The sequence below is a fragment of the Netta rufina genome (genome assembly GCF_964035555.1).
Source record: "Netta rufina genome assembly, chromosome: 12".
Classification (NCBI taxonomy): Eukaryota; Metazoa; Chordata; class Aves; order Anseriformes; family Anatidae; genus Netta; species Netta rufina.
This window is the reverse complement of record NC_140135.1, coordinates 15,428,696-15,454,058: the sequence shown is the minus strand read 5'-3', so window position 1 is coordinate 15,454,058 and position 25,363 is coordinate 15,428,696. Positions and strand designations below refer to the sequence as shown.

At 45.5% G+C, this 25,363-nt stretch overlaps 1 protein-coding gene across 3 annotated transcripts in view; it reads left to right on the top strand.

Annotated features, from left to right (window-relative positions):
- ATP11C (ATPase phospholipid transporting 11C (ATP11C blood group)) overlaps positions 1-23,615 on the top strand; it is a 56,485-nt gene extending 32,870 nt beyond the window's left edge. The window contains exons 13-30 of one of the 3 annotated variants that reach the window (XM_084293824.1): positions 1,294-1,455; positions 1,662-1,819; positions 2,408-2,479; positions 3,102-3,175; positions 3,891-3,994; positions 4,667-4,848; positions 5,835-6,098; positions 6,475-6,649; positions 7,808-7,910; positions 9,265-9,410; positions 10,363-10,422; positions 11,458-11,585; positions 13,911-14,046; positions 15,804-15,869; positions 16,715-16,818; positions 17,728-17,881; positions 21,232-21,327; positions 22,410-22,515. In XM_084293824.1, coding sequence (XP_084149950.1) covers positions 1,294-1,455; positions 1,662-1,819; positions 2,408-2,479; positions 3,102-3,175; positions 3,891-3,994; positions 4,667-4,848; positions 5,835-6,098; positions 6,475-6,649; positions 7,808-7,910; positions 9,265-9,410; positions 10,363-10,422; positions 11,458-11,585; positions 13,911-14,046; positions 15,804-15,869; positions 16,715-16,818; positions 17,728-17,881; positions 21,232-21,324 — 2,181 coding nt within the window. In that variant the 3' untranslated portion in view covers positions 21,325-21,327; positions 22,410-22,515. Of the gene's footprint in view, positions 1-1,293; positions 1,456-1,661; positions 1,820-2,407; positions 2,480-3,101; positions 3,176-3,890; positions 3,995-4,666; positions 4,849-5,834; positions 6,099-6,474; positions 6,650-7,807; positions 7,911-9,264; positions 9,411-10,362; positions 10,423-11,457; positions 11,586-13,910; positions 14,047-15,803; positions 15,870-16,714; positions 16,819-17,727; positions 17,882-20,077; positions 20,169-21,231; positions 21,328-22,409 lie in introns of all 3 variants that reach the window. The other 2 variants (XM_084293825.1, XM_084293823.1) reach the window with 2 other exon arrangements.
- The last annotated feature ends 1,748 nt before the right edge of the window (positions 23,616-25,363 follow it).

Sequence of the window (25,363 nt, the reverse complement as noted above, 5' to 3'; positions counted from 1 at the left end):
GCATGGGGAGGAGGGCCACAGGAGTCCACTTCTGCTACCAGCATGCACACCATACATCATCCCGTCCTACCGTGGTGGGGCTGTGGTGGTCTTTGTGCATCTCTTGGCTTCACTGGTTGTGCATTGCTTACTCTCTCCAACTTGATGGTTCTCCCCACCACAGCTATTATGATGTTGCATTAAAAAAAAAAGATATACAAAGCATTTGGAAAGTTGACCTAAGTTGAGCATTGCAGTGTTATTACATTACTTCTTATCAGTGCACCTTAAACAGAAATTAAAAGCCTTGCTGTATTTAATTAAGGCAGAAGAAAATCACAGGCAGGAAGAAAATTGATTGCAGTTTTTATTCCAACACCACAATTCTTGATAGCTCTGAAAAACAGTTCGTGGGCCACTGCCACTGGAGCCTGTAAGATTTTCCCTAATAAGAAACCTTATTGTGGCAGTTACTGGCTGTCCCAGCAGGGCAGAGCTTCAGCCAGTCTGGTGACACTTTCCATTTAACATGATTCTACTCGCTGCATGAAATGGATAAGGTTATAAATAGTGTATGAAGGAGTAGGAATTGGGTCACGCCAATTGTTTCCATACTGGGGAAAATCAGGCACAGTACTCTGCATGTCAGGGTGGCTTGCTTTCTCCACTTCAATTAAAAATGAAAAATCCTCTGTGTCTTCAAGGATTAACAGAAATGACTGCCCAGTCATCTCTCTGGGCATGTAATGTACATGCAACCAGGCTGCTGCAGGCCTTGCTGGAGCAGTTAGAGAGCTGCTAGCTTCTCTCTCTTATCTGTGTCAGGAGAGGCTGAGTGTGGGGTATGTACAGTGCCTCCTGCTTTTTATTTTGCTTAAAAAAAAAATCAGTTTGGAGTAGCAATTACCTGCCTCATATACAGCACCAAAATGGAAGTCCCCCAAAGGAGGCAGCAGACCTGCAGCAGCAGCTGTATAAGCACTGGGAGCTGCAGCAAAGTAACCAATAAAGAGGATGAGGGAAAATTGAAGGGCCTTGAAACAGATTTTAAGTCTTCAGGAGCTGTCATGTGTTTAATGGATGGGAAAACAAGGGAGGATGGAAACAGTAAAACCATACACTGGTGTAACCCCCATGCAGCACCTGCATGTTTTTGGATGCCAGGTCAGGAAAGCAGCAAAGTACTCTTCAGAATGGGTCCAGATGTATCAAAATGCCCCAACCTTTCCATCTGTGGGGCTGCTTCCCTGGTGAGGCTTTGGTGCAGCAGTGGAGGCAGGGAGTACAGCGAGGTGGGGGTCCCCTTGCTTCTAGGTGGAGTTCGTCTTCACAGACAAAACAGGAACCCTGACGGAGAACAGCATGGAGTTCATCGAGTGCTGCATAGACGGGCACAAGTACAAAGACTGCATTTCAGAGGTTGATGGCTTCTCCCAGACTGATGGGCCCCTCAAATACTATGGCAAAGCAGAAAAGGTAAGAAATCAGCTCGTTGGTTAATGCTGGGGTTTTATTGGCAGCTCCTGGCTGGATAAATGTGATCTATTACTGCTGACATCTCAGGGGTGGGGGTTATTTTTGGTTTTAAAATACAAATGCACAATGATGGTAAGCAGCTGCTTTGAGTTGGACTGGGTGCGTGGCATGAAGCTGGTAACGAGTCCTTTCTCCATCCTGCCTAGAGCCGAGAAGAGCTGTTCCTGCGAGCCTTGTGCCTGTGCCACACCGTTCAAATCAAGGAAGCAGACCAGGTGGATGGGCTGATAGGACATCCCGAATGCAAACACACCTACATCTCCTCTTCCCCAGATGAAATCGCTTTGGTGAAAGGCGCAGAAAAGTAAGAATGTGAAGGTGTTTTTCTTCCTCTTCTGGGAAGCCACATGAGTATTTGAGTTGGAAAGAGTTCTCCAAAAAAGCAGAAGTCTACAAAGGGCCATGCTGAGTAGCTTTTCAGGAGGCCAAAGTTTATGTTCACTGCTGAGAGCAGCCCCTAAAGCATGGCATTGCAGCCAGTTTGCTTCCTTTCTGTGCAGTGGCAAAATAATAAGATGAGTTACTTCTGTGAAACATGTGTTTCAATCCTTAGAAGATGTTGTTGTCAGCCCTGAGTTTTAGACTGAGGCTACTGCAGATGTGTACTAGCTTGTGGATGGTAAATCTGCTAGAGACCCAGGGGACCACATCCGGAGCCTCTTGGCATCTGTGCACTGAAGTGTCCAGCTCGCTGGGTTACAGGAGTGATGACAAAATGTCACAGCTGGCTCTGCAAGGAGCAAGCAAACGTCTGGCCAGGCTTTCTAGCTTGGGCTCGATAACTTCTTTGTCTCTCCTCTGCAGTACAGAAAGTGAAATGAGAACGCAGTTAATGATTAATTTGTGCCAACGGGTGCTCTCACTGTTGTTCTGTCCTCTTGTTTATTGACAGGTATGGTTTCACTTTTCTAGGACTTGAAAATGATTTCATGAAAATACGAAACCAAAAGAATGAAACTGAAATGTAAGTGCCGTGGGGTCTGCCAAGTAATATTGCTGCTGGTAATTGAATGGATTCTGCTCAGCACCGGCTCCCATGTGGGTTAATTAACTTTGGTCAATGTGGCAAGCCGGGCAAGGTCAAAACTGCTCAGCAAGGGTTGTAAGACCAGCTACCGACCTGCACAGACACTGCTCCTTCTTGCAAAGAGAAGGCTGAGAGGCTTGCTTGCAAAAACCTGCTGTCAGCTCTACGGAAGCCTTCATTCAGGTCCCTTGAGTGTGCCCAGTCCCTTGCGTGTCTCCTTCCCCAGTGCCTGACACCACAGGTGGCTCACCAGATTTGAGATTGGTCGCCAGCATTAAGGATAGCAGCTGGACCTCCAAGCAGGGCATGGCTTAAGCTGTGTGACAAGGCTTCTTGTTCCCCCTCCCAAACTCAAAATAATTAGGTTTTATGCTTCGGTAACAGTTACTGTGATATCTGCAAGTATGTGAGCAACTGAGAGTGAATTACCTAATCCCAGTGCTCCCCTACAACTCGCCCCCACAATCAAAATTCACTTCTTATTCTGGGGAGTTGGCATTGAGTTGTCTTAAAGCTCACTTTCTTTTTTTTTTTTTTTTTTTTTTTTTTTAATTTTAAGGTACCAGCTTCTCCATATATTGAACTTTGATCCTGTCCGTCGCCGTATGAGTGTCATTGTGAGGACCATCACAGGTACAGTTAAAAGGCATTTCTAGACTCGTGGACATGTGTGCACCTGTGCACAAATATAAAACCCATCCCCTTCATTCTTTTCTGAATGTGTGTAACACAGCGCACTGTAACCCAGCGAGTCTAAGCTCTTAGGTTCTCTGGACTGGTCTAGACACATTAATTCTGTTAGTAGGTCTGGCTTGGGATAATGTTGATTTTCTTCATAGGAGATGCTTGGAGCCAGCTGCAGATTAGGGGAGGGGACATGGACAGGGACCTTGTTTTTGCTTGCCTTGCCCCAGCCTGGTGGTATAACTACAGGAGGAGGTCTGAGACCTTCACCTGAGTAGGATGGGTTTTCGTGGGGTTAGCAGACAAAAATTCAGGGGTCATCCTTCTTAAAGTTCAGTCCTGTAAGTTCTAGGACATAGGCTTTGTCCCATCCCCACAAAGGTTTCCAAGGCTTCTAAATAGGGAGAAATAAACTGCTTTGTCCAGCCTTCTGCAGAAAGTTTTCTCTGGGCAGATAGAGACATCAGATGGTTCACCCAGAGGTCAAAGCAGGTTTTGTACAGGTGTCACGCCACTTTTAGTAGTCAGCCAGGCTTCTAGCAGTTCCTTCTTTAGTCCTGACAGAATTCTTCCTCTGCATAGTTAGCTGGCTATTGAAGCCAGTGTCTGTTAAGTCTTTCTATGGCTTTTGAATGTGATAAACTATTTATAACTCTGCTTTTAGGAAAGCTACTTCTCTTCTGTAAAGGAGCAGATTCCTCTATTTTTCCAAGGGTGCAGCAAGAAGAAATCCAACAAACTAAAGTACATGTGGACCGCAATGCTATGGTAAGCACGCAGATGGAACTTGGCTGGCTCCTGGGGTCAGGAAAGCCTTATGCCAAAAATAGGGTTGTGACCTTGCTTTGGAGGGAAGTATTGAAAATCTGAGTGCCACTTCTTATTGTTTTGAAGCCTGGCTTCTTTCCTTTTTTGTTTCTTTGACTTCCATGTTTATTTGACTTTTGATATACTTATATGGGCTTGATTGCAGTTGTGTCCAAGCATCTCCAAAGCAAGTTAAAAATAGAAAATAACAATAGCAGACTTTTTTTTTCTCTGGTGGGAGAAGTCTTTCAATCACTTGTGATTTGTATGCAAAGGTGGAAGAGGAGCATTTCCTGGGAGGCCTCTTTGGCAGAGGTGGTCGCACGTGGGAGTATGTCCCTTCCTTGGTCCTGGATGTGGGGACACTTGATTCCCACTTGCTGTGTTAGGTGCAGGATATCTGCTCTGTCTGCTGCGTTACGTGCATGTGAATGTACTCTGATGTGAGGAAGCTCCTGTATAAACATAGACAAATTGGTTTTCTGTGTTAAGCTAACAAAGCATCATTGCCGTCAGGTTCAGTACTCACTGAAAGTACTAACAGTGGGGAAAAGTACTGAGCCTAATGTGGGGAGCTTCAGAAAATATGATTTTAGGGCATTTGTCCACTTTTTTTTTTCCCCCTCCTGCAAGGATGGCTACCGAACACTTTGTGTGGCATTCAAAGAACTGACTCAGAAGGAGTATGATAAAATAGACCGACAGCTTAATGAAGCAAAGATGGCTCTGCAGGACAGAGAAGAAAAGATGGCAAAGGTTTTTGAAGACACAGAAGCAGACATGCACTTGATTGGAGCAACTGCTGTAGAAGACAGGTAAAGAGCACACAGACCAGGCACTGTTAGGCACCGTGGTACCCACGGTTTCTCCATGACTTTGTGTTGTGGTGCACCCACGATCTCTCACGTGAGCTGCAGTGAGGTTCCTGTGCAGCCTGGGATGGCTTTACCTGTGGTTACAGGACAGCCTGAGAGCCATGGGAATTAAAACCCAGAACAGTCTGTGATTGCTGAGCAGCGAGGCAGACGTTGGAAGTGTCCAGGGCAATTACTCTGTGGCACAACCCATTACACACTGCCCTAGTTGCTAAAATTGGCTAGTGTAGAAGTTTGGATTTATTAATGAAACCACAGAAGTACTTGCACTTCCAGAAAGTGAATGAATGCACGCAGTGTTAATTTGCATATCAAAACAAATTGAGTATAATGCAGTGAATTTTGGCTGCACTTTAAAGATTGGGATTGCCGAGTTCTAATCCTTATTCCTGTGGCAGTACTCTGATTACCATGGGGACAATCAATTAACTTCTCTCTATCTTATGTTTCCTACCTGTAAAATAAGGATACCTGGGGGTGAGGGGACTGAGGCAGTGTGGATTAAGTGGCAATGTAGGCTAAGCCTCTTTACACCCATGGAGTGTTGTATCTCAGGAACATATTTCTGAGGCTCCTGCCTGCCTGGGCCGTCATATTTTCTCAATTTACACCTAGTGTAGAGCTGCTCCAAGCTCTTTCTGCTTCTGTCTGGAAGTGTGAGATGTTTTTCACCGATGGTGCTTTTGCACTCTGGGTTGTGCACTGGCAGGTTTGAAGGTGGGTGCTTGTGGTCCATCAGCACGCAGCTGTGGCTGATCCTCTCACCAGGTGGCCAGGACGTGGCCAGTGCTGAGAGTCCAGCTCTGTGACCTGGCCAGGGATCTCACTGGGGGCTCTCTGGCATGCTACCAGCAGTGTGGAGCTGCCCAGGGTCTGCCTTGCCTCCGAAGCAAATCTGATCAGTCTCGTTTCCTCTCCGTGTTCAGACTGCAAGAACAGTCAGCAGAGACGATTGAAGCTCTGCATGCTGCTGGCATGAAGGTGTGGGTGCTGACGGGAGACAAGATGGAAACAGCCAAGTCCACCTGCTACGCCTGCAGGCTCTTCCAGACCAGCACCGAGCTGCTGGAGCTGACAGTGAAAACAGTGGGGGAGAGCGAGAGAAAGGAGGACCGGCTCCATGAGCTACTGCTGGAGTACCACAAAAAGCTGATTCAGGATGTTCCCAAACACCGGGGTGGCCTGAAGAGGTGAGTGATGAGGAGGACCCAGCCTGCATGCATTTGGATTATAGTACTGGGCACGGATGCAAACCTGATAGAGAAATTACACCATGTTGTGGCACTGGGGATGCACTACTGGCACACGCTGCTGCTGGCTCCTTTGCGTTGTTCATTGTCTCTAGTATTAGTTGTTTTTTAACCTAATTATGCAGTTCCCTTACTGAAGGGCGTGTATTAAATCCAAGCTTTTTAAGATTGCTAAGACCTCCCCCCCAAAAGGGTTGGGGAAAAGATTAATACAAGAGCAGTTGCTTTTCTACTACGATGTTGTAAGCAGCTAGGTTGACTTCTTAAAGTGTAACTTTTTTCCCATAACACAAATCTGTTCCTCATTGTGCTCTAGAAGCTGGACGTTGAGTCAAGACTATGGACTGATTATAGATGGCTCAACGCTGTCGCTGATACTCAATCCTTCACAGGATTCCAGTTCTAGTAATTACAAAAACATATTTCTACAAATCTGCTTGAAGTGTACTGCAGTTCTCTGCTGCCGAATGGCTCCGTTGCAGAAAGCACAGGTATTTACTTTTTTTTAACCAACTGAAGCTGTCGTGAAGTGATATGACATGCCCTTAATCCGTTAGCAGGGCTTGACCTGATCTGTAGGTGGGCTTCAAAACCTGTTGTGAGAAATGTAAGTACAAAGTGCTGCCTCGTTCACCAGAAGGTGCTGAAAACGTTGCAAACTAGTTCAGATCTGGCTTCTTGATTTGAGAGGTTGGCTGCCATCATAGAACTTACTGCACTGAGTGGTAGATATCAATGTTCAGGAAAAGGCTCCTGGAGGGGCATTGCAAAGCAGCATGTTATTCCCTGGGGAGTAGGAAACAATGCAAATGGCACAGGAGTTCACCAATTTAAAATGCAGCAGTATTGCTGTAACAGTCTGACTTAGAGATTTGGCAGGAAGATGAAGCAAGTATGAAGAATTGTGAGGTAGCAGCAAACCTTCAACAAGTTGTAGCCAAGTACTCCTTTCCTTTTCTGAAAGGTATGTTTTTTTGGAAGTAGCCTTTAGATGTAAACTGTGATTATTTCTGTGTAATGGTGTGAGGCTACATTTCCTGCAGTGCTGCTTTAAATAAAACTTACTCATCTTAATCAGCTAGGACTTCTCCAGGCTATGTATAAGCCTTGTCTGAACTTCAGAGTGTTATGGAAACACCAGTCTTTCAAATACGAACATAACCCTGTCTTAAATATGCCTTCAGGAAGCCACAAACTCAAACTAATTAGAAATAAACAAAACCCGATTGTTCTTTTTTTCATTTCTAAATGCGTAGTCCATGATTTCCTCACACTGGCTGATGGTATCAAAAGGACGATAAACAGCATGTTTAGTCCTGTTCCGGGGCATGATTGACTCACTTCATTGTAGGAGAGCAGGATCTGGCAGGAGGGAAGGGGAGGACACTGCTGTGAGTGGTTCCTTTTTAAGCACTGTCCTTTGGCCCTTTAAAGCTTAGTCTTGGCTTTTGCTCTAGTTAGTGACTACAAAGGAAACAAGGAGGGATTTTTATTAATTTGAACTCCCTTGGTGTTATTTTGTTGCCACAGAAGTCAGGTTACTTGCTGAGGAGTGTTCTTGCAGATGAGGCAGCAGGGATCTCTTTAATAGTTTTCTTGTTTTCTCTGAAGTTTTTATTTCTTCTGCTATCCTTTTCTAAATTTTTTAGATTGTGCGAATGGTGAAGAACACAAAAGGGAGCCCAATAACACTATCAATAGGGGATGGTGCGAATGATGTTAGTATGATTTTGGAAGCACATGTGGGAATAGGTAAGACCGCTGATAACAAACATCTAACACCTACGACTTGTCTGCTGTCCCTCGGTGTTGCTGAGGTTCAGTGCTGAGGCACGGTCAGCATCTCTGCCGGGAGCTGAACTGATCCCACAGAAAAATGTGGGAAGTGCTGCTGCTTTCAGCAAGGTTTTGCTCCAGATAAGTACTTGGCATAATCATGGGTAAAAGTTGCTTACTGGTCAGAAGGAAAGGCATGTGTAGCAAACTGATGTGTGATTAATGGCAGCCATTGCAAATGCAGTACAGTTAAAACATCAGGCTTTAGTAGGGATAACTTGTAAGGGGGAAAAGTAAAGAAGCATTAAAGACTTGGTTCTGTCTTGCATCTTCACATGACCCTGTTTACACCTCCTTCATTCCCAGTGGTGAAACACCTGAGTTTTTCTGCTGTCCTCTGCACAAACAAGGTTGATGCTAGCTTAAATGAAATACATAATTTCCGCTAGTCTTCTCTTCGCTGTTAAATTCAGTGCTGAGAATTTCAGTGGGATTGTACCTGCTTATCTCAGCTGAGCTGAAGCTGGCCTTCATCCTTTACCTGGGTTTGCCTGGCAGTGCTGATCGCAGCTGCTAGTATCTCATGCATCTTGCAGGGGCTGATGCTCTGCTGTGTTGTCTGCCCTGTCCATATGACTGACATCATATGCAAACTGTCTAAATTTCTGCAGATTGTTTTCAGAGGTTCTGAAAGTACTGGATATTTTTTTAATATTACTAAAAAGGGTATTGAAGAGGGTAAAGATAGAAGAGAAAGGATAACCTCTTTATTTCTGGCTGTTGGAAATGGCATGTTAGTTGTAGTTCATTTGAATGTGGTTTCTGAGCGAACAAAACTGGCTTTCTTGAGTTTTTCTCTGAGGGGATTTCTGGGGAGCCTGAGCATCTGCAGTGAAATAACCAGACTGCTAGATGCAGGCAAGCCCCTGGGGAAACCAATTAGGTATCTTTCATCGGATTTAGATAGTCTTCACCACATTCTCTTACATAGAAAATTGGATAGCAAACTAAATATAAATTAAAAACTCCAGAGGCACATCTGATTGTCCTAGAGCCAAGGCAATGTCAAGTCTTGAAGAGCTTTAGTGTTTTGCTCTCCTGGGGTGTCTGCCTGCCACTCTGTGCCTGCAGGCACAGTCCCCAAAATGCCACGAGTGGGCATGCATGGTGGATGCATGGAAGTGTTTGAAATGTAAAGTCCTTGTAGAAGCAAGCATGAAGTATGGCCTTTATCGTGGCTTGAGACAGACTGATGTGAACAAACACGGGTAGCATTAGTCCAAATTCCAGTCCCCTATGGATTAATCCCTTGCAATTCTTCTGTCTTCAGGTATAAAAGGCAAAGAAGGACGGCAGGCTGCGAGAAACAGTGACTATGCTGTCCCAAAGTTTAAACACTTAAGAAAATTGCTACTAGCACATGGGCATTTGTATTATGTGAGAATAGCACACCTTGTACAGTATTTCTTCTATAAGGTAAGGATGTGTGTTCAGCTCATTTTGTTGTTTGTAATACAGGTTTCTTTAACAGTAGAAAAAAAATGGAAAAAGAAAAAACATGTATAGGATACTCTGCTGTGTTTACCTAGAAAAAGGGTGTGTGTCTCCCATGTGCCTGTTGTTTGAGCTATGTATAAGGGAATGCAAGGTTGTTACTTCTTCCAGTGTCTTCTGCAGATAGTAGAAGCTGGGATTAGTATAACATTTGGTTGAACACAGTGGCCTGATGTTGTGCTTTAACCAGCAGACAGCTAAGCACCTCACAGCCATTCGCTCCCCCTGCCTTCCAGTGGGATGGGGGAGAGAATCAGAAGGAAAACAAAAGCAAAAGCTAATGGGTTGAGATAAAGACAGTTTAATAGGACAGAAAAGGATGAGAAATAATGATGATGGTGACGATAATGATAAGAGAATGTACAGAGCAAGTGATACACAAGGCAATATCTCACGACCTACTGACTGATGCCCAGCCTTTTCCTGAGCAGCCTTTCCCCAGCCCCAGCCAGCCACCCCACATGAATTTTTCTGCATGACATCATATGGTAGGGAATATCCCCTTGGCCAGTATGGGTCAGCTGCCCTGGTTCTGTCCCATCCCAGCTCCTTATGTACCCCTGGCCTCCTCACTGGCAGGATGGTGTGAAGAGCTGAGGAGTCCATAACTCCGTGTAAGCACTGCTCTACAGCAACTAAGCCATCAGTGTGTTATCAGCATTATTCTCATCCTAAATCCAAAACACAGCAGCTACTAGGAGGAAAAGTAATTCCATCCCAGCCGAAACCAGGACACCTGCTTTACCTGATATCATAATATCAGGTATTACCATCTGATAATAGGGGAAAAATATTTGGATTTAGAATGAAAAGTCAAGCATTCACTGAGTGCATAAATGCTTCCCTGCTAACCCTTCTTTTTTCATTTTTCTAGAACCTTTGCTTCATTTTACCACAATTTTTATACCAGTTCTTCTGTGGATTCTCACAGCAGGTAACTTCCAGTAATATATCTAAAAAGACAGGGAAAAAGCAAGTCACGTCATAAGGCTTTGTAGCAGAGATTTGACTTGTGAGCATCCTGTCTCTTCCTCTTCTTTCTTTAGGTGATAGTACAAATTGACCTTGCTCAGCACCATGTCTGCAGCATAATATTTTTAAACCTACAATTGAAAATAAATAAATTGGCTTGCTTTCTACTTCCATCCATGACCCATTTTTGTTGTTTAAACACGGATGGATGCCTTCCCAAAGTAACAGGAGGGTGGCTTAGCTGGTTTGCCAACACCTAATTTTGCTACACTTAAGAGAAAAGTTTTTTGAAGACTTCCTGGTCTTTTTCTCTCTGCGGTATTTCTCTGTATTAAAGTTGTCTTTCAAAAGAAGGAACAGTTTGTTCTTTTATCAGAGCCTTTAAAGTAAGACACATGATGAGTGTCATCAAACACTTGCTTTGTCCAAATGAGTGTCAGAAGGATGGATTTCTGTGAGGTGTGGGCTTGGGTGTTTGGAGACAATTCTTTGGGTTTTGTGTTCACTTGTGTGCTTTTGTGTCTGCTTGGTCTTAAAAGCAATCATAGGAGATTATTCTCTGCATGTCTCAGCAGAAACACTTGCTGTAAAAAAAAAAAGAGAAAAGAAAAATCATAGTCTAAAAAAAGTCTAGTCTTTAGAGAGTCACAGGAGACATCAAATGTATTAATAGAAACGGCAGCACAAGAACAGCTACAGAAAAGCTGCAATAAGGACTGTTTAATCATGTTTTCCTGGAGGTCAAGATGGGGCCCAGCCCAGGCAGGTATGGAGCTGCTGGCAGTGGGGCTGCCCTCGGTGGCCATAGGGTTCTGGCCACGCAGCCTGTGGGTGCCTCGGCCCCGCTGGCATTGCCCGGGGCGTGATTTGTGTCTGTGACAAAGGGGTGCCTCCATGGGTTATGTATGGAGGCAAGGGCTGGAAACTGTAAATCTGTTTATGGGGAGACTTTTAAAGCCAAGTTTCTGTCTCATTTTGCCCTTCTCCCTCTTCTCAGCCTCTGTATGATGCTGCTTACCTTACCATGTACAACATCTGCTTCACGTCACTACCTATCCTGGCTTACAGCCTCCTGGAGCAGCACATCAACATTGACACGCTGACCTCAGATCCACAATTGTATATGTAAGTAGCAAAGGACAGGGTAAGCCTCAGCACTGCTTTGTTGGCCACAGTTTAAGCTTTGTTGGTGCCTGAAACAATCCATCAGGGATCACTTGAGCTGGTTGGTGTACCTGCCCTGTGATGGTGACAAGGTAGCCATGGAACTGCAGAAAAGATTTTTTTTTTTATGTCCCCGCTGCTTACGTGTTTAATGCTTATTTCTATTTATGCCCTCTCACAGTATCTGGTCCAGTAAATTGCCCTTCTGTCTGCATTAAAAAAAAAAAAAAAAGAGGGGGGGGTCTGTAGATGGAATTATTCCTCTATAGTAAAGCAAGTTGCAACTCTGGCCAGAGCATTCACTCACATTAGTTCTGAGCCAGGCGGCGTGAGCCAAGCCCGTGATGGAGCATGCAACAGATGGAGGGAAAATCTATCTTTCAGGAGCAGAGAGATCTATTAATTTACAGGAAAGTGAATGCTCATGAAATACAACTCAAGCAGGTAGTTTCTCAGCTGGTCTGGATGGATATCCCCCAAAGGCCAAATCTCCATTTCAAAACGAGTTACCTGGGAGCCATGCTCTTTGTGTTCAGAGTTTCCTCCACATTGCAGGTGGAAAGTAGAGGTTAAGAGGAGACGACCTCTCCCTGCTTTACTGGCTTCTTTTTCTACTTCATTGCAACTGGGGGAGTCCCTGACCTCCCGCAGAACCTGAAATACTTCATGTCTTCCTCCCACCCCTGCCCATACACGCACATGAGTGCAGCCCTTCAGGGGATTTGAGTATTTCTGAAATAGCTACTCAGTTCTGATTGATTAAACTTCTGTGTTCCTCCACTCATATGGCAAAACACACGTATTTCTAAATAAATTTGTAATTGAATATTGTGCAGCATAGACCAATAACAGCAGCCCCCTGAGCATTCACCTGGTGAGCTGTCTGATCACTGGTGTATGTGAGTTGAGGGAAAACAGATTAATTGTGCAGTCAAAGCTTCACTTTGAATATTCAGGACTATGCATGTGCTGCTGAATACAGAATGACTGCTGTGCCTCTGCTGTATGAAGTGCTGAGTTGCTGCAGTGCAGATCTCTAGTCTGAGGCACAGTAAAAAGTCTGTTTACGATGAGTGCTGCAGGCCATAAATGTGAATGCAAAACAGATTGCACTGAGGAGGCTCTTTGCATTTTCTCTCCTTGCAAAAATAGCTCTTGGTCTGATTTATCTGTGCTCCTTACTCATACCCAAATTACAGTATGTTAGAGAATATCATGCATAGGATTCCAGTAGTGTTTTGCTTTAGAAATTGCAATTACTGGAGCTCAGCATCACACCTGTTTACAGGGTGCATATTGCTGATAATAGATGTATTGCTTGAACAGTTAAGAAAAAAAAAAAAAGAGAAGAGAGAATTTTTTGTTTTGCCATAAACATGCTTTCATCCCCCATCAATCTTCAAGTTTTAAAGAAGGTCATCAGAAAATACAGTGATGCAAGAAGCTTTTTTAAGCATAAGCAGCGGTTTTCAACTATTTTGGGGAAAGACTTCTGGAACAGTATTTCTTTCTCATGTCTAGCAAGTGTCAGGCTGTTTGAGGTGTAGTCAAAAGCATAGGTCCCTGGGGTTGCTGCTGGAGACCTGCAGCAGGGACCAAAGGAACCAAGGCTGGATGTGGTCCTGGGTTTGCAGCTCTGTGGCTGTGACAGTGGCCTTGGAGCATGTCCTCACAGGGCCCTGTCAACGTGCATCAACCTGCTGCTGCTGCCTCCGTGCCAGATCTTATTCCTGTTCTCAGCCAAGAGCCTCCTGCTAAAACCCCCGTGCTAAAAACCCACGGTACGATTCGGGAGTTTATTTTCAGCCTGTACAGAACAACACCACTTCCAGGAACAGCACTCACAGAGCTTTCCCAAAAAGTGAGTTTTCACATTCAACAAAAAGAGAGGGAAGCGTGCCACAAGTTCTTTGCATCTTACGCATTTCTTCTTCGACATAGCCCTGGTTTTGAAATTCAGCAGTTGTTAATTGTGGATAGGGGAGGCAGCAAGGTGTTTGTACGAGATGCTTGGGACTGCATTACAGCTGCTTGCTTCATTTGGATGGGGTTGGATTTTTGTCTGCATTACCTGGAGAAGGATAAAAAAAATATGCTGAGTGTCTTTTGATTTCTTAGGACCAGTATGTGCATATAGTAAATGTTTAAGTCCTGTGTACTGGCAGGTATTTGTGTTTTATCTTCTTGTCTTCTACTGCAAGGGCCCGCTCCGAGCCCAGGGAAACCCTGGGCTTTGCAGCAGGACCTACATGATGGTGATTTTCTTGTTGCTTGTTTTCTTGGCAGGAAAGTTTCCGATAATGCAATGCTGCAGTGGAGGCCTTTCTTGTACTGGACCTTCCTGGGCGCCTTTGAAGGACTCGTGTTTTTCTTTGGGGTTTATTTTCTTTTTCAAAATTCATCATTGGAAGATAACGGAAAGGTAACAACACCAAAAAAGAAAGAAAGATGAGTGTTTCTTTTGTGCCCTGCCTCTTTTATATGCCTGTCAGTGAATATCTACACGCTTAGTCTGTGCGCTGTGTCTCGAGTCTCGTCCAACGGTGTAGCATTGCTTATGGTGTGATTCTGCAGCAAATGCTTAAAACGAGACATTTTCCAAATCGCCATGGAAACAGTGTAGAGGTGGTTATGCTCTCTAGGCACAATAAGTAGTCTTACAAAAAACTTTTATTCCACCCTAGTGATGTCTCCAGCCTGTGCTTTGCACAGTGCACTTTCACCCCTCCATGTGGTCCCAGGAGTTGGCTGGGTGCAGGGCAGGACCTGCCAGCGAGGAAACCCTGCTCAGGCCACAAGGGACCAAAACAGTGCCTGCACGAAGCCTGATCCAGCCCCCCGCTTACTGTTGCGAGGGGGAAGGCTGGTGCTGGCAGCTTGCTGCTGTGCCGAAGCCAGCACAAGTTAGCGCTGCCGTCAAAAGGGAGCAGGCTGCTCTCCTTGTCCCTGCTCTCTGCTTGTTCGTGCCTCTCACACTGGGACTGTTGTTTGCATCACCATGTGAGCGAGGTGTGCGAGCTGGCCCAGGCAAACTTGCATAGAAAGATGGGGAGGGGGAAAGAACTTAAGATTTTTTTGCTGGTTAGCTGAGAACAGAGCAAAGCATCGGTGCAGTGCAGCTGCCTTGCACGTGGTGGTCTGCGCTGTCTGGGGACGCCCTCCACTGAAGGGAGATGTTGGCAGTTCTCAGCTGATGGAGAGCTTTACACCATCACTTGTGATCCTTGAAAACACCTTAGCTTTTATTTATTTATTTATTTTTTTAAGGGACAACACTTGGAGGACAGCTGAGATTTGCATACATTGCATCAGTGCCACCATTTATGGCCCTGGCTATGTGTAGTCACGCACATGTACTGTAGATTCAGTGCCTTTCTGTATTTATAGCCATTCTGATTGCATTTGAATAAAACGTGTAAGCACTGCAGATGCCTTGAGAGGTCAAGTCCATGTGGCACTAAAATAAGACCTGTGGTTTGGTCCTGTTTTGTAAGCACTTATGCCTGTAAAGAACTGCTACCAGCAATTGCTCATAATATCCATGTATGTTTGATTGACTCCTTTTTCGCTCCTATTGACTTTAATTTTTTTGCATTTTTTAAAAACTTTTACATTTCACTTTCTGTTTTAATGTATGCATTCAGATCTTGACAGCCTTTGGTAAGCATCTGTCCCATTCATTGCCATCATTTGGATTTATATACAGTATCTGCTTTTCTTTGTTGTGCGTAGTCACTAGTATCTGCAAACCAAACCAGTGTATTCTCGTATGGAGAAGCACCCACTGGTGTGTCCTGCAAGTGGGACTGAAATGGCACGATAACCAGAGGTGCTGCGATAGTTCTGTGTCACGAGAAAGCAGAAACTGAGTAAATGACCAAGAAGTCATGAAATGCAGGTGGTCCAAATGACTTGTGTTCTCAGTCAACATTGCTGTTAGTAGGAGGTTGTACCTGTCACTGTCACGACACCGGGTCACTTGTCCGTGGTAGTGCATGGCACAGGGTTAGAGTAGCGGGCGGCTGGCGTGCTGAGCGCCCGGCGCGCGGCCCGAGTAGCAGTCGCGCCATCCCTCCTTCCCCTCCCTGTCCTTGCTTGCACCGTTGTCATTGTCGTCGTTTCTGTTCCTCTTCAACGAGGTGGACAGAGGCGCATGTGGCAACTCAACGTGTTTTCCAGGTGTTCGGAAATTGGACCTTCGGAACGATTGTTTTCACTGTGTTGGTGTTCACCGTCACTCTGAAGGTTAGCCTCCTTCTTCCCTTCTTCTTGCAGTCCTTTTTGAATGTTGTGTATATGGTGCAGTATAAAAGCGTTTACCCCATGGGGTGAATATGTTGAAGATGTATTTTATGAATACCTTTCCCCCCACACTTTATATCTTCTGTTCCTCCAGACAGGCAGGAATTTATAAGTCGCTTAGTGGCTGCTGTTCTTTGTGTAGCCTCTGGTCTGTGTGTGCTTATGACAAGTGCTTATGCTCTGGTAAATTATTTCCCTATGTTTTGCCCTCTTCTGAGAACTTCGGTTCATTACAATTGACTTTTTTCCCCACGCTTAACGCCCCTTGGCTTTCAGCTCCAGAAAGAGGAAAGGAACAACTGAGTACTCGGGTCTGACTGCCTTCTTTCAGATGCTGCTCAGCACCATAGGGATCACAAAAGCACATCTGTCAAACAATAACAGCCAAACTGCTTTGTTTCACGGAGCTTTCCAGAATGAACAGTTTGCATAAGGCCTTACAATAGGTCTTTTATGTTTGGTTCAGGACAGCAGGTGGTGATAGAAGGCAATTACAATTACTGCAACCTTTACACATTTGTTTCATGTAGCATCAGAGGTTGCATCAAACTTATTCTGTTAAAAAGTATCAGCTGCAATTAGAAACTTGCTGCCTCCCTGTTGATGTTGTGCCAGTCTGTAGATATTGAAAGTGTTTCCCAGGTGTTCATACACAGAGAGGTAGCTGACTGGAAAACTTCAGCCGTACTCTGAAAGCAGACAAATTTTATATAAATATAATTGAATATGTTCTGCTTGTAATGCTTGTTCTGCCTGTTTATTTTTATTTTTAATTTTTATTTACACAGCTAGCATTAGATACTCGATTCTGGACGTGGATGAACCACTTTGTGATATGGGGCTCCCTTGCCTTCTATGTGTTTTTCTCGTTCTTTTGGGGAGGAGTCATTTGGCAAGTATCTTTTCTTTCAATGGTACTTTCTAGGGCAATGTCCATCACCTGCTTTGTGTTGGATGTGACTGCCATGTCTCCTCATTTGGGTTATCCAAAGATTTGGGGACAGCGGGGTGTTTGCAGCTGTGATAAGCACGAGTTAGTACTGATCATGGCGATTAATAGTGGTAGGCAGCACAGGTTTGCTTTTTTATGTCTTCAGATGGAATATTCTAATGCTGTCATGGTGGGGTTTGTTCCTGGGGAGGGGAAGGGATGCTCTCTCCACACAGCACTGCCGGAAGAGGGCTGTTGTGTGACAAGATCTGTGCAGCAGCCTGGAGGCAGGTGGCACCCGCTTGCAGCCCAGGAGCTTGGTTCTGGCGAGAGGCAGTTTGCCTTTCTGCCCACAGGGGCATTTCTGGTGCTGAGGCTGCTTTCTTCACAGGGAGGTGCCAGTGTAAATATTTCAGCATCCATTTGTGCACGTGGGTGGGAAAGAAAGGAAAAAAATTATGTTGGAAAAAACCTGGGAATAGGAAAGGGAAGAACAGACAGACTCAGAGCTATAGGGCCCGGCACTGTGGGGCAGCCGAGGGGGAGGTAAGCAGGAGAAAGCACAGGTCCAGCTGCTGCTGCAACAAGGAAGAACAGTGGCTTGGCCAAGAAGTGAGGGAAAGAGGCAGTATGAAGATGGGAGAAACATAAGAGTAGTCCCAGGAGGCTGCTGGACAGTCCTCCAGAATTAGCGCAGCTGAGGGCAGGAGATGGGAGAGGAAGGGGCAGCCTGTCTCTGTGCAGGCTGTACCCATCTGCCTTGGGAAGGGAGGTGTTACTGCAAACAGTTTGATCCCAGTCTGACCTAGTTGGGAAACTCGTGTGGCTGACAGTGTTAACCAGAATGTGTTTCTATCTTTTCTTTTTCAGGCCTTTCTTGAAGCAGCAAAGAATGTATTTTGTATTTGCCCATATGCTGACTTCTGTTTCCACGTGGCTGGCAATAATTCTCCTGATCTTTATCAGCCTTTTCCCAGAAATTCTTCTAATAGTTTTAAAAAATATAAAAGAGAAAAGTCATCAGGTAAGGAGCAAGGTGAAAATACTGTGTGATGTATCATAAAGGCCTCTTCTATTCTTAAGCACCAGATGAGCCTGTAATAGCACTGTGTGCCATTCACATCTTGAGGGAGGCTTGCTAGAGTCGCGTCTTGCTCTTTCACATGCCAGAAATGTCACGAAGCTCATCTAAAAATACAGCCTAGATCTCTAGTGTGGTGAGACTCAACCAGTGCCTTTCCTTAATTACCTGGGCTGGATGGAAAGCTTCTCTCTTATAAAAGTACTATAACCCTTTTCCAATCCAAACTGATCAACCAAACCACATTGTGTACTGACAAAAGCAACTTGATTTTAAGTCAAGACGTTCTGCTTGCATATGCCCTCCAGGTGCCAGCACCAGGGGAGCAATTCAGGCAGGTCTTGTCACATCTGCCCATCTCCCTAATAACTGGGGGCCAGTGCAGCAGTGTGAGATGACAGTGTCCAGCTCTCCTCAGTAGTGCTCAGGGTTACTCTACACAGAGCGTGACCCCATGGAGACAGTCCCTGTCCCTTGCCATGTGCTTGCCCAGAGGTGACGAGCATCCCTGCAGCATCGTCCTCCTGGGCAGCGCCTGCTCCCTGGCCGTGCTCTGCCACCTGTCGCTCTGTCTGCCTCGCCTCCCTCCTGCAGTGCCTCTCTTCCCTCCTGCGATTTTAGCAAGTTTTGCAGCAGGTCAGCAAGCGGCGAGCTGCCAGCCACTCCTGCCCTCTTGCCATCAGCTTTGTGTTTTCTCAAGCAGCAATGGAGTACAGCCTGTCGATGCAGCCCAAGGGGCAGGAGGCAGCAGTGTGCACTGTCACGGCTCATTTTGGCCTGGGTATCTCCATTGCTGCAAGCTGATGGCACAGCAGAGGTGACTCCTTTGCCAGCTGTACCCTGAACTGGCTCCACTGTCCCCGCAGGGCTATGCAGAGCTGATTTTATCTATCTTGGGCAGGGCTCTGTGTCACACAAAAACACTGGGTGATTTTTCAAATACTCAGGTGCAGAACAGGCTTCTCTCCTGAAGCTGGTGGGTCCTGTGAGGTTTCAGTGCACTTTCTTCACCTGGGATAGCCTGTTATTTTTGGTACTCATATACTTTTTAATAGAGCTAATCTTTTCTAAATATCCAATGAAGTAGTAAGTTTTTTTTTTCCCCCATAACCCTTGAAGTACAAGCTTGGCAAAGTATCAGTGAATTAAAACATGTGTCTGCAAGAATGAAAAAAAAACACCACCCAAACCATTAAATTTGAAAGCAATACAGATCGTAAAATAAGTATAGCTAAATTCTTCCCATTTCCATGTTATTTCTTCCTTGTAAGCATGACTTAATAGTTTCTGGATTGACACCCTGATTAGGGAGGATAGAAATGATTTGCTCTCAGCTCTAGTCATAGGGCAGTTTGAGCCCACTGTCCCTGAAGGGAAACCTGGGGGTTACTAAACCCCAGCTCAATCTACCCAAGAGGAGACCCATTTTTGCTTCCAGCTCTTGGCCAGAAGATCCATTCTCGCATTTAATGCTCGCTTTCAAGTGCGCTTTAAATGCGTTAAAAACAGCTCTTGTGAAATCGTTTAGCAAATCAACACCAAGTGTCAACTAGAAAAGTCTCTTCGTATGTGCATTCTAAACTAAATGCAGGCTGAGCCTTATTGAAAAGTACATTTCAAGTGAAGAGCTTTATGAAATGCCTGGAGCAGATACCAGCTCTAGATGTCCGTGCTGGCTGTCAGACATTGAAGTCAGCCACCCAGTTTTTCAAAGGCAATCAAGACTAGGTAGAGGATTTTAAATTGAGATCCTTTCTGAGAATCCTAAGCTTAATATTGGAAAAGATAGATACAGGTTTCCCAAGGGGAGCGTTACGTACAAAACCAGATCAGTGTCCTTGTTTAGCTGCCTGAACACCCAGCTTGACAGCTCAGGGTCCCCTCGGGAAGGAAAAGATGGACCAAGGCCAGGCTGATAGGAGCTTGCCCTTGACCTGTATGGGACTGAGTTTCTGTATGACACAACACAGCAGCTCTGTTCAGTTTTTATTAAATTTTCTGTGTGGAATTTTTTTGTTTTGTTTTTGTTGTTGTTTGTTTTTTTTTTTAACTGCAAGGCGCATTCTTATTTTCTTTGGTTTCTGCCTTTCTCTCTCTCTTGTACTGCAATTTTCTGTCTTTTGTGCTGTTGTGAACTAGGTAACGAAGCGCCTTCCTTCCTCAGGAACATCCACTATCTTCATGCTTTCTCAAACTTCCAGCAATCACAGCTTTTCTTGGAGCGAATAAGGTGATTTCCTTTCTGAGTCAGTACGTGTTGCTTGCTCTCTTGCTTTTTCCTTCTTCTAATGCATAACTGCTAAAAACTGGTGTTTAGATTTGCTCACCCAGCAAGAGCCTGCTTCCCTCTACCCCCCATTGCTTTAATTTCAATCTTTTGCTTAAATGTTTTGTCTGTCTCTGCCCCTTTGGCCTCCTGCTGTTCAGATGCTCAGGTCCAGCTGTACACCTGGTGGCTGAGCTGCTCATGCTCAGCACCTGTGACATGGGTGCAGGTGATGCTTTTGTGCCCGGTGTCCCTCTAGGTGCTCAGGGGAATTCAGGCAGGTATCAGTCGTGATGCTGGGGTTTCTACCAGGTCCTCAGCTGGGGTGAATTGTTCCTGTTCATGGAAATTGGTGCTGCTGCATAATTTTGTCTAGTCATGGATCTGTCTCCCAGTTTCTCCCTCCCCTCTGTAGGTTTGTTTTAGTGGGCTAGATACAAATTGCACTGAAGCGTAGAACAAAGTGGACTCAATTCTGATCATCCTACTGGATGACCTTGCAAACGGACAGGTTGTTTGTTGGATATGCTTGTTTGATAGTGTAGGAGCTGCTCGGGCACCCTTCTTGCCCAGCAGACAGTTCCTGCTGACGCTACAGCTGCCCTTTGGGCAAGCACGTAAGCCTTAGCACTCACACCACAAGTGGCAGAGGTGGCTCACCCCAGTGCTAAGTGCCTTGGATACATGCCCCTAGGGCTTGGTTTCCCTGGTGTCACTCATTGTTTTAAAAAATACTGGTTCTAAGGAGAGTGAAGATGTTTCCCTCTCAAAAGCACCTCTAACATAAACCTCCAAGCCTGAAGGTAAACATTTTGGGAAGCAGAGCTCTTTGCCGAGTGCCATCTGTGCTCCTTGCACTGAAAAACCCAGCCAGTATTGATCACAGTGGTATTCAGGGAGTGTGTATTGTTACATCCCTTGTGGTATGATTTAGTTGCCTGTAAAAAGATGTGTGTGTTTCTTGTTGGACCACTAGGTAGGTTAAAGTGTTGCATGTGCTACAAGTATTTTTGCCTCGCTGTTGCAGAGCAGTAGGAAGGCACCTGATTCATTGTCGTCCAGACCTTCTGCCAGACCACTCCTTTTAAGAACATTCTCAGATGAGTCTAATGTGTTGTAACAGGTACCCTGTCCTAAGGAGTTGGGATGGTTTTAAAAGGTGTTGATTAACCAAATGTAACTTCCCAAATCAATTAAACTGTGGTTCTTGTAATCTTCTTGATTATTGGTGTGGGGCACCTGTCTTTGTGAAATGGGGATGCAATACTTGGGAGGCATTTTAATGTGGGGACATTTCCTATCTAGTGTTTGCAGAAGCCCATACACGCAAAGATGCACTCCATCTGAAATACTTTGCTGTATTCAAAACAAATCCTTCAGTATAACTGATATTTTGGTCTAACATTAACAGCACGAGAATACAGGTGGTGAATTGTGCTGACTGGCTATAAAAGCTAGCACTGATGTGCTTGCAATGAAGTATTCAAGTCTAAGCCATTAAAATGATTCCCAGATTGCATCTGAATAGTACAAAAATCCAATTTTCTAGGGCGCATGCTGTCGTCAGATAGAAATAAGTAAATTTTAATTCATCTTAATAGATTGAAACTAAACACGTGTACTCGTCTGTTTGTCAACGTAGCGTATGGCAGGCATGTCTCTGTGTCTGTATGCATATACATACACTGGGAACATCCTGGTACAAGCTTATTTGATTCTAAACATCGTAGTAAGCCAAAAGCTGTCTTCTTGCTACAGAAAAAAAATTAAAAGTGCCGAATTGAATTCACAACGTAGCTTTTAGCTGAGATGTTACATAGCTGTGTGGTGTCAGCTGCAAGCATTAAAATGCAGATTTTCTGTGGCCCCCACCTGCTTGCAGAGAATCCAATCTCATCATCAGAGTGGCAGGGAAAGCGGCCGAGGGCGGCAGCCCACAGCTGGGCTTCATGCCCTGCACGGGCGCTGCCACGGCAGGCAGCAGGTGGTGCTCGCCGCCCTGTGGGGCTGGGCTCTGCACCATGATTTATTGTCCTGGTGTTCACCCCCCTGTTGTGAATGGAGTTTGGCACTTTTATCCTACTCTAATCATTCTTCCTCTCCCATAAATTCTTTTTCTCTTTCTAAAAATAACGATGCAAAAAGGGTTATGATTTTGGCAATGTAACAATTGCAATGCGTGTGTTTTCCTTCTGATTTTTGCAGACTGGCCCATTTGATCTGCCTATGTTAGTGTCATACAAACGTATAGAGAATGGCTATGTGAAGACTGAAGATGCTGTTACTAATTCGGCAGAAAGATATCCCCTCAGGATACTTTAAAATGCTCCATGCAAACAGTGCATATTGTCATCCTGTAGGAAAAAAACAACAAGCAAACAAAACCACGTGTTTTTTAACGTAACAGTTCCGTTTAATATTACCAAGTATGTAAGCAGCCATGCTGATGAAGCAGTAGCCAGGCACTGGCCGCGGTACCTGTTTGTCTTTGGTCTTGTTGCTTCTTCCTTCCCTTCCTCCTCCCCGCCCCCCCCAAAAAAAAAAAATCTGCCAAATCAGAAGACTATGGTATTTGGAGACTGGGAAAGCATCTTCTGGAATTGTTCTAAAACAGCATGATCAAAGTGCAAGAGAGAAATGCCTCCCTACGTCACATGGGGGCTTCCTCTCACCGCTGCAGATCTGCCTGGGAGCAGCAGAGAGTTGCTGAAGTCTCTTGCTTCGCCTGACCAAAGAAGTAGCACAGACTGTAACCCAATAACAGCCCTGGCCGGCTCCCCGAAGGCGCAGGGGAGAGCCCGCTCCCCCAGCGCAGAAGCCAGATGCATCCCTGCAAGCATCTTGCCTGGTGCCGCGAGGGCTGCCCCCTCCTGGCGTTGGGTGGCCAGATGCATGTGGCAGAAATACTTGAAGACTCGGGAAAAATCACCGCTGGCAGCACAGTGTTCAGTCACACGTCCCTCCGGGATGGTTGGAAGCAATCAGTGACCCATAAGCAGCGGCAGCGTGCAGACAGTGTGGTGCTGGGCGTCCTCCTGTGTTGGTTTGCTCTGTGCTGGTGGGTTTGCTCCTGGTGGCAAGTGAAGTCAGGATGGTTTTCCCTTGTTTTGGAAGTGTACCAGGACTGTTCATGGAGTAAGGAAACTTTCCTGGGGAGGGAAGAACCTTGAAAGCTCAGCTGTGCCGGACTTCCAGCCCAGGTTTGCCCTGGCTCCTGTGGCTGTGCTTGCGTTACTGCAGCGTGCAGTTGGTGAAACACTTGGAAGGTCTGAGTGACAGCGCAGTCCTTGGCCAGTCCCAGGGACCTGGATGGTGCCTGTGAACTTGCAGGCATAAAACTGCATCTTGAGTTATTTGCACTAAGAAAACAGAAGTTGGTTTTAAAAATAAAAGTACATTAATCTGATTTCATTTTACACTTCATTTGGTTTTTGATTGGTATGTTCTTTTTCAATCTACCTTCAGCAAGGTAGTGGGAACTTTTCTTTTAAGTTTGCGCAGCAGAAGCAAGATGCCTGACTCTCAATTTTCTCTGACACTTCATATGTGGAAAAAGCAGCTTTTTCATCGTGTTGAGTCATAAGCAGTCACGGAGCACCCTGCGTGCCACCGCCCGACGTGTGAAGGTCCTCCCTCGTGCTGCCTTCCCCTTGCCCTGTGGGCACAGCCTGCGGTCGGAGGCTTGCGCAGAAATACTGTGATACACACTCACATCTACCTTCAGGAGCAACGAGCTCTACACTGCAGCTGGGTTTTTACCTCCTGCTATGTCTCTTAGGTTTAGTTTTGCTTCCGTGCAAGGGAACAACAAACTGGGGCTAGATCAAACATTCCCTTCATCAAATTTTGCTAAAGAGTGGACTGTTAATTCTCTGAAGAGTCTCTTGCTCTCTGGCTGCAAAATTCATCTTTTTCAAAAAAATTCAAGCAGGATCCGGATAGGCTGCAGGCACATTTGCCATATGTGACAAGGACGCTGTGGTGGCCCTACCTGTGTGGGAGGGGATAGGGATGGAAGGAGCAGAGGGACGGGCGGAGTCCCTGTGGCTGCCCTTGAACCATCCTGCACAGCAGGGGCCTGCGGACAGGACTGCTGTATTATATGCTCTGCACTGGCCTCAACGCAAGTGGTGTCTGTCACCTTGTGAGCAACCGCAGCTCGACTCCTTGCGGCATGCAAGTAAGGAGCTGCGCTTCCAGCATGTGTCCCATGGGCAAAGCTTTTTTTCTTTTTCCTTTTTCTAGCTCACCTCACCTCACGGACCTAGAATTCAACTTGCAGACCTTTCCCGATTCTCAACTTTAACTGCTAAAAGGTGGTGCCTACAGATCAAGTATGCGATGAATACAATGAAGATGCGCTCTTTATGCCAAATCTAACCTTCCTACCTAAATATACAGTTGCTGACTTGTGTTTACATAACCTTTAAAACGCAGGCGCTAAACCGCGCAATTCCTGTGATTCAAAACCATTCCAAGCCCCAGTTGTCCCAAGCCTGACAACCTGCTTCTCAGTTTGTTTTCTGTTGTATTCTACTTCTAGGGTCAAATTCTGTTCCTGTGAGATTCAGCTGGAGGTCTCGCTGTTGATGTTAGTGGGAACGGAGCGAAGCTTGCCATGTATGTGCAACGTGTGACCTGTCTGAATAAAGCCACTGAAACAGGCTGATTGCTGCAGCCTGTGTTAAGCTGAAGCCTTCTAGGAATCAAATCTTCCCATTTCCAAGTATCCAGTCTCAGTATGGAGCAAGCCATAGCTGTAGCTGTAAATTCAACCCCAAGGCATGTACGCTGAAAAGCAGGGTGGTATTAAAATGTCAGAAATAGCAGCTCCTTTGGGGAAAAGCAGGTTTTCTTGGGCTTGGATTTTCAGCTAGGGTATGAATGTAGTTCCAGGACTGCTGTGCTGCTATGGGCCAGAAGAGCTGCCCCTCCTTGTTCAGCAGCAGCAGAAGTGAAATTTCTGTTGCTGTGGATGCATCATGAAATCAGGGGGAATGGGACACACGTGCTGGAGTAACAGAAGGAGAGAAAAGGCAGTGATATTAAGCGTAAGGTATCAGCTGTCAGGCTGGGGGCAGTGGCAGTAATCTGACAGCAATGCTGTGATTGTTCATATGCCATAACACAAGCTGCACTGTTACAGTGCTCATTAGTGA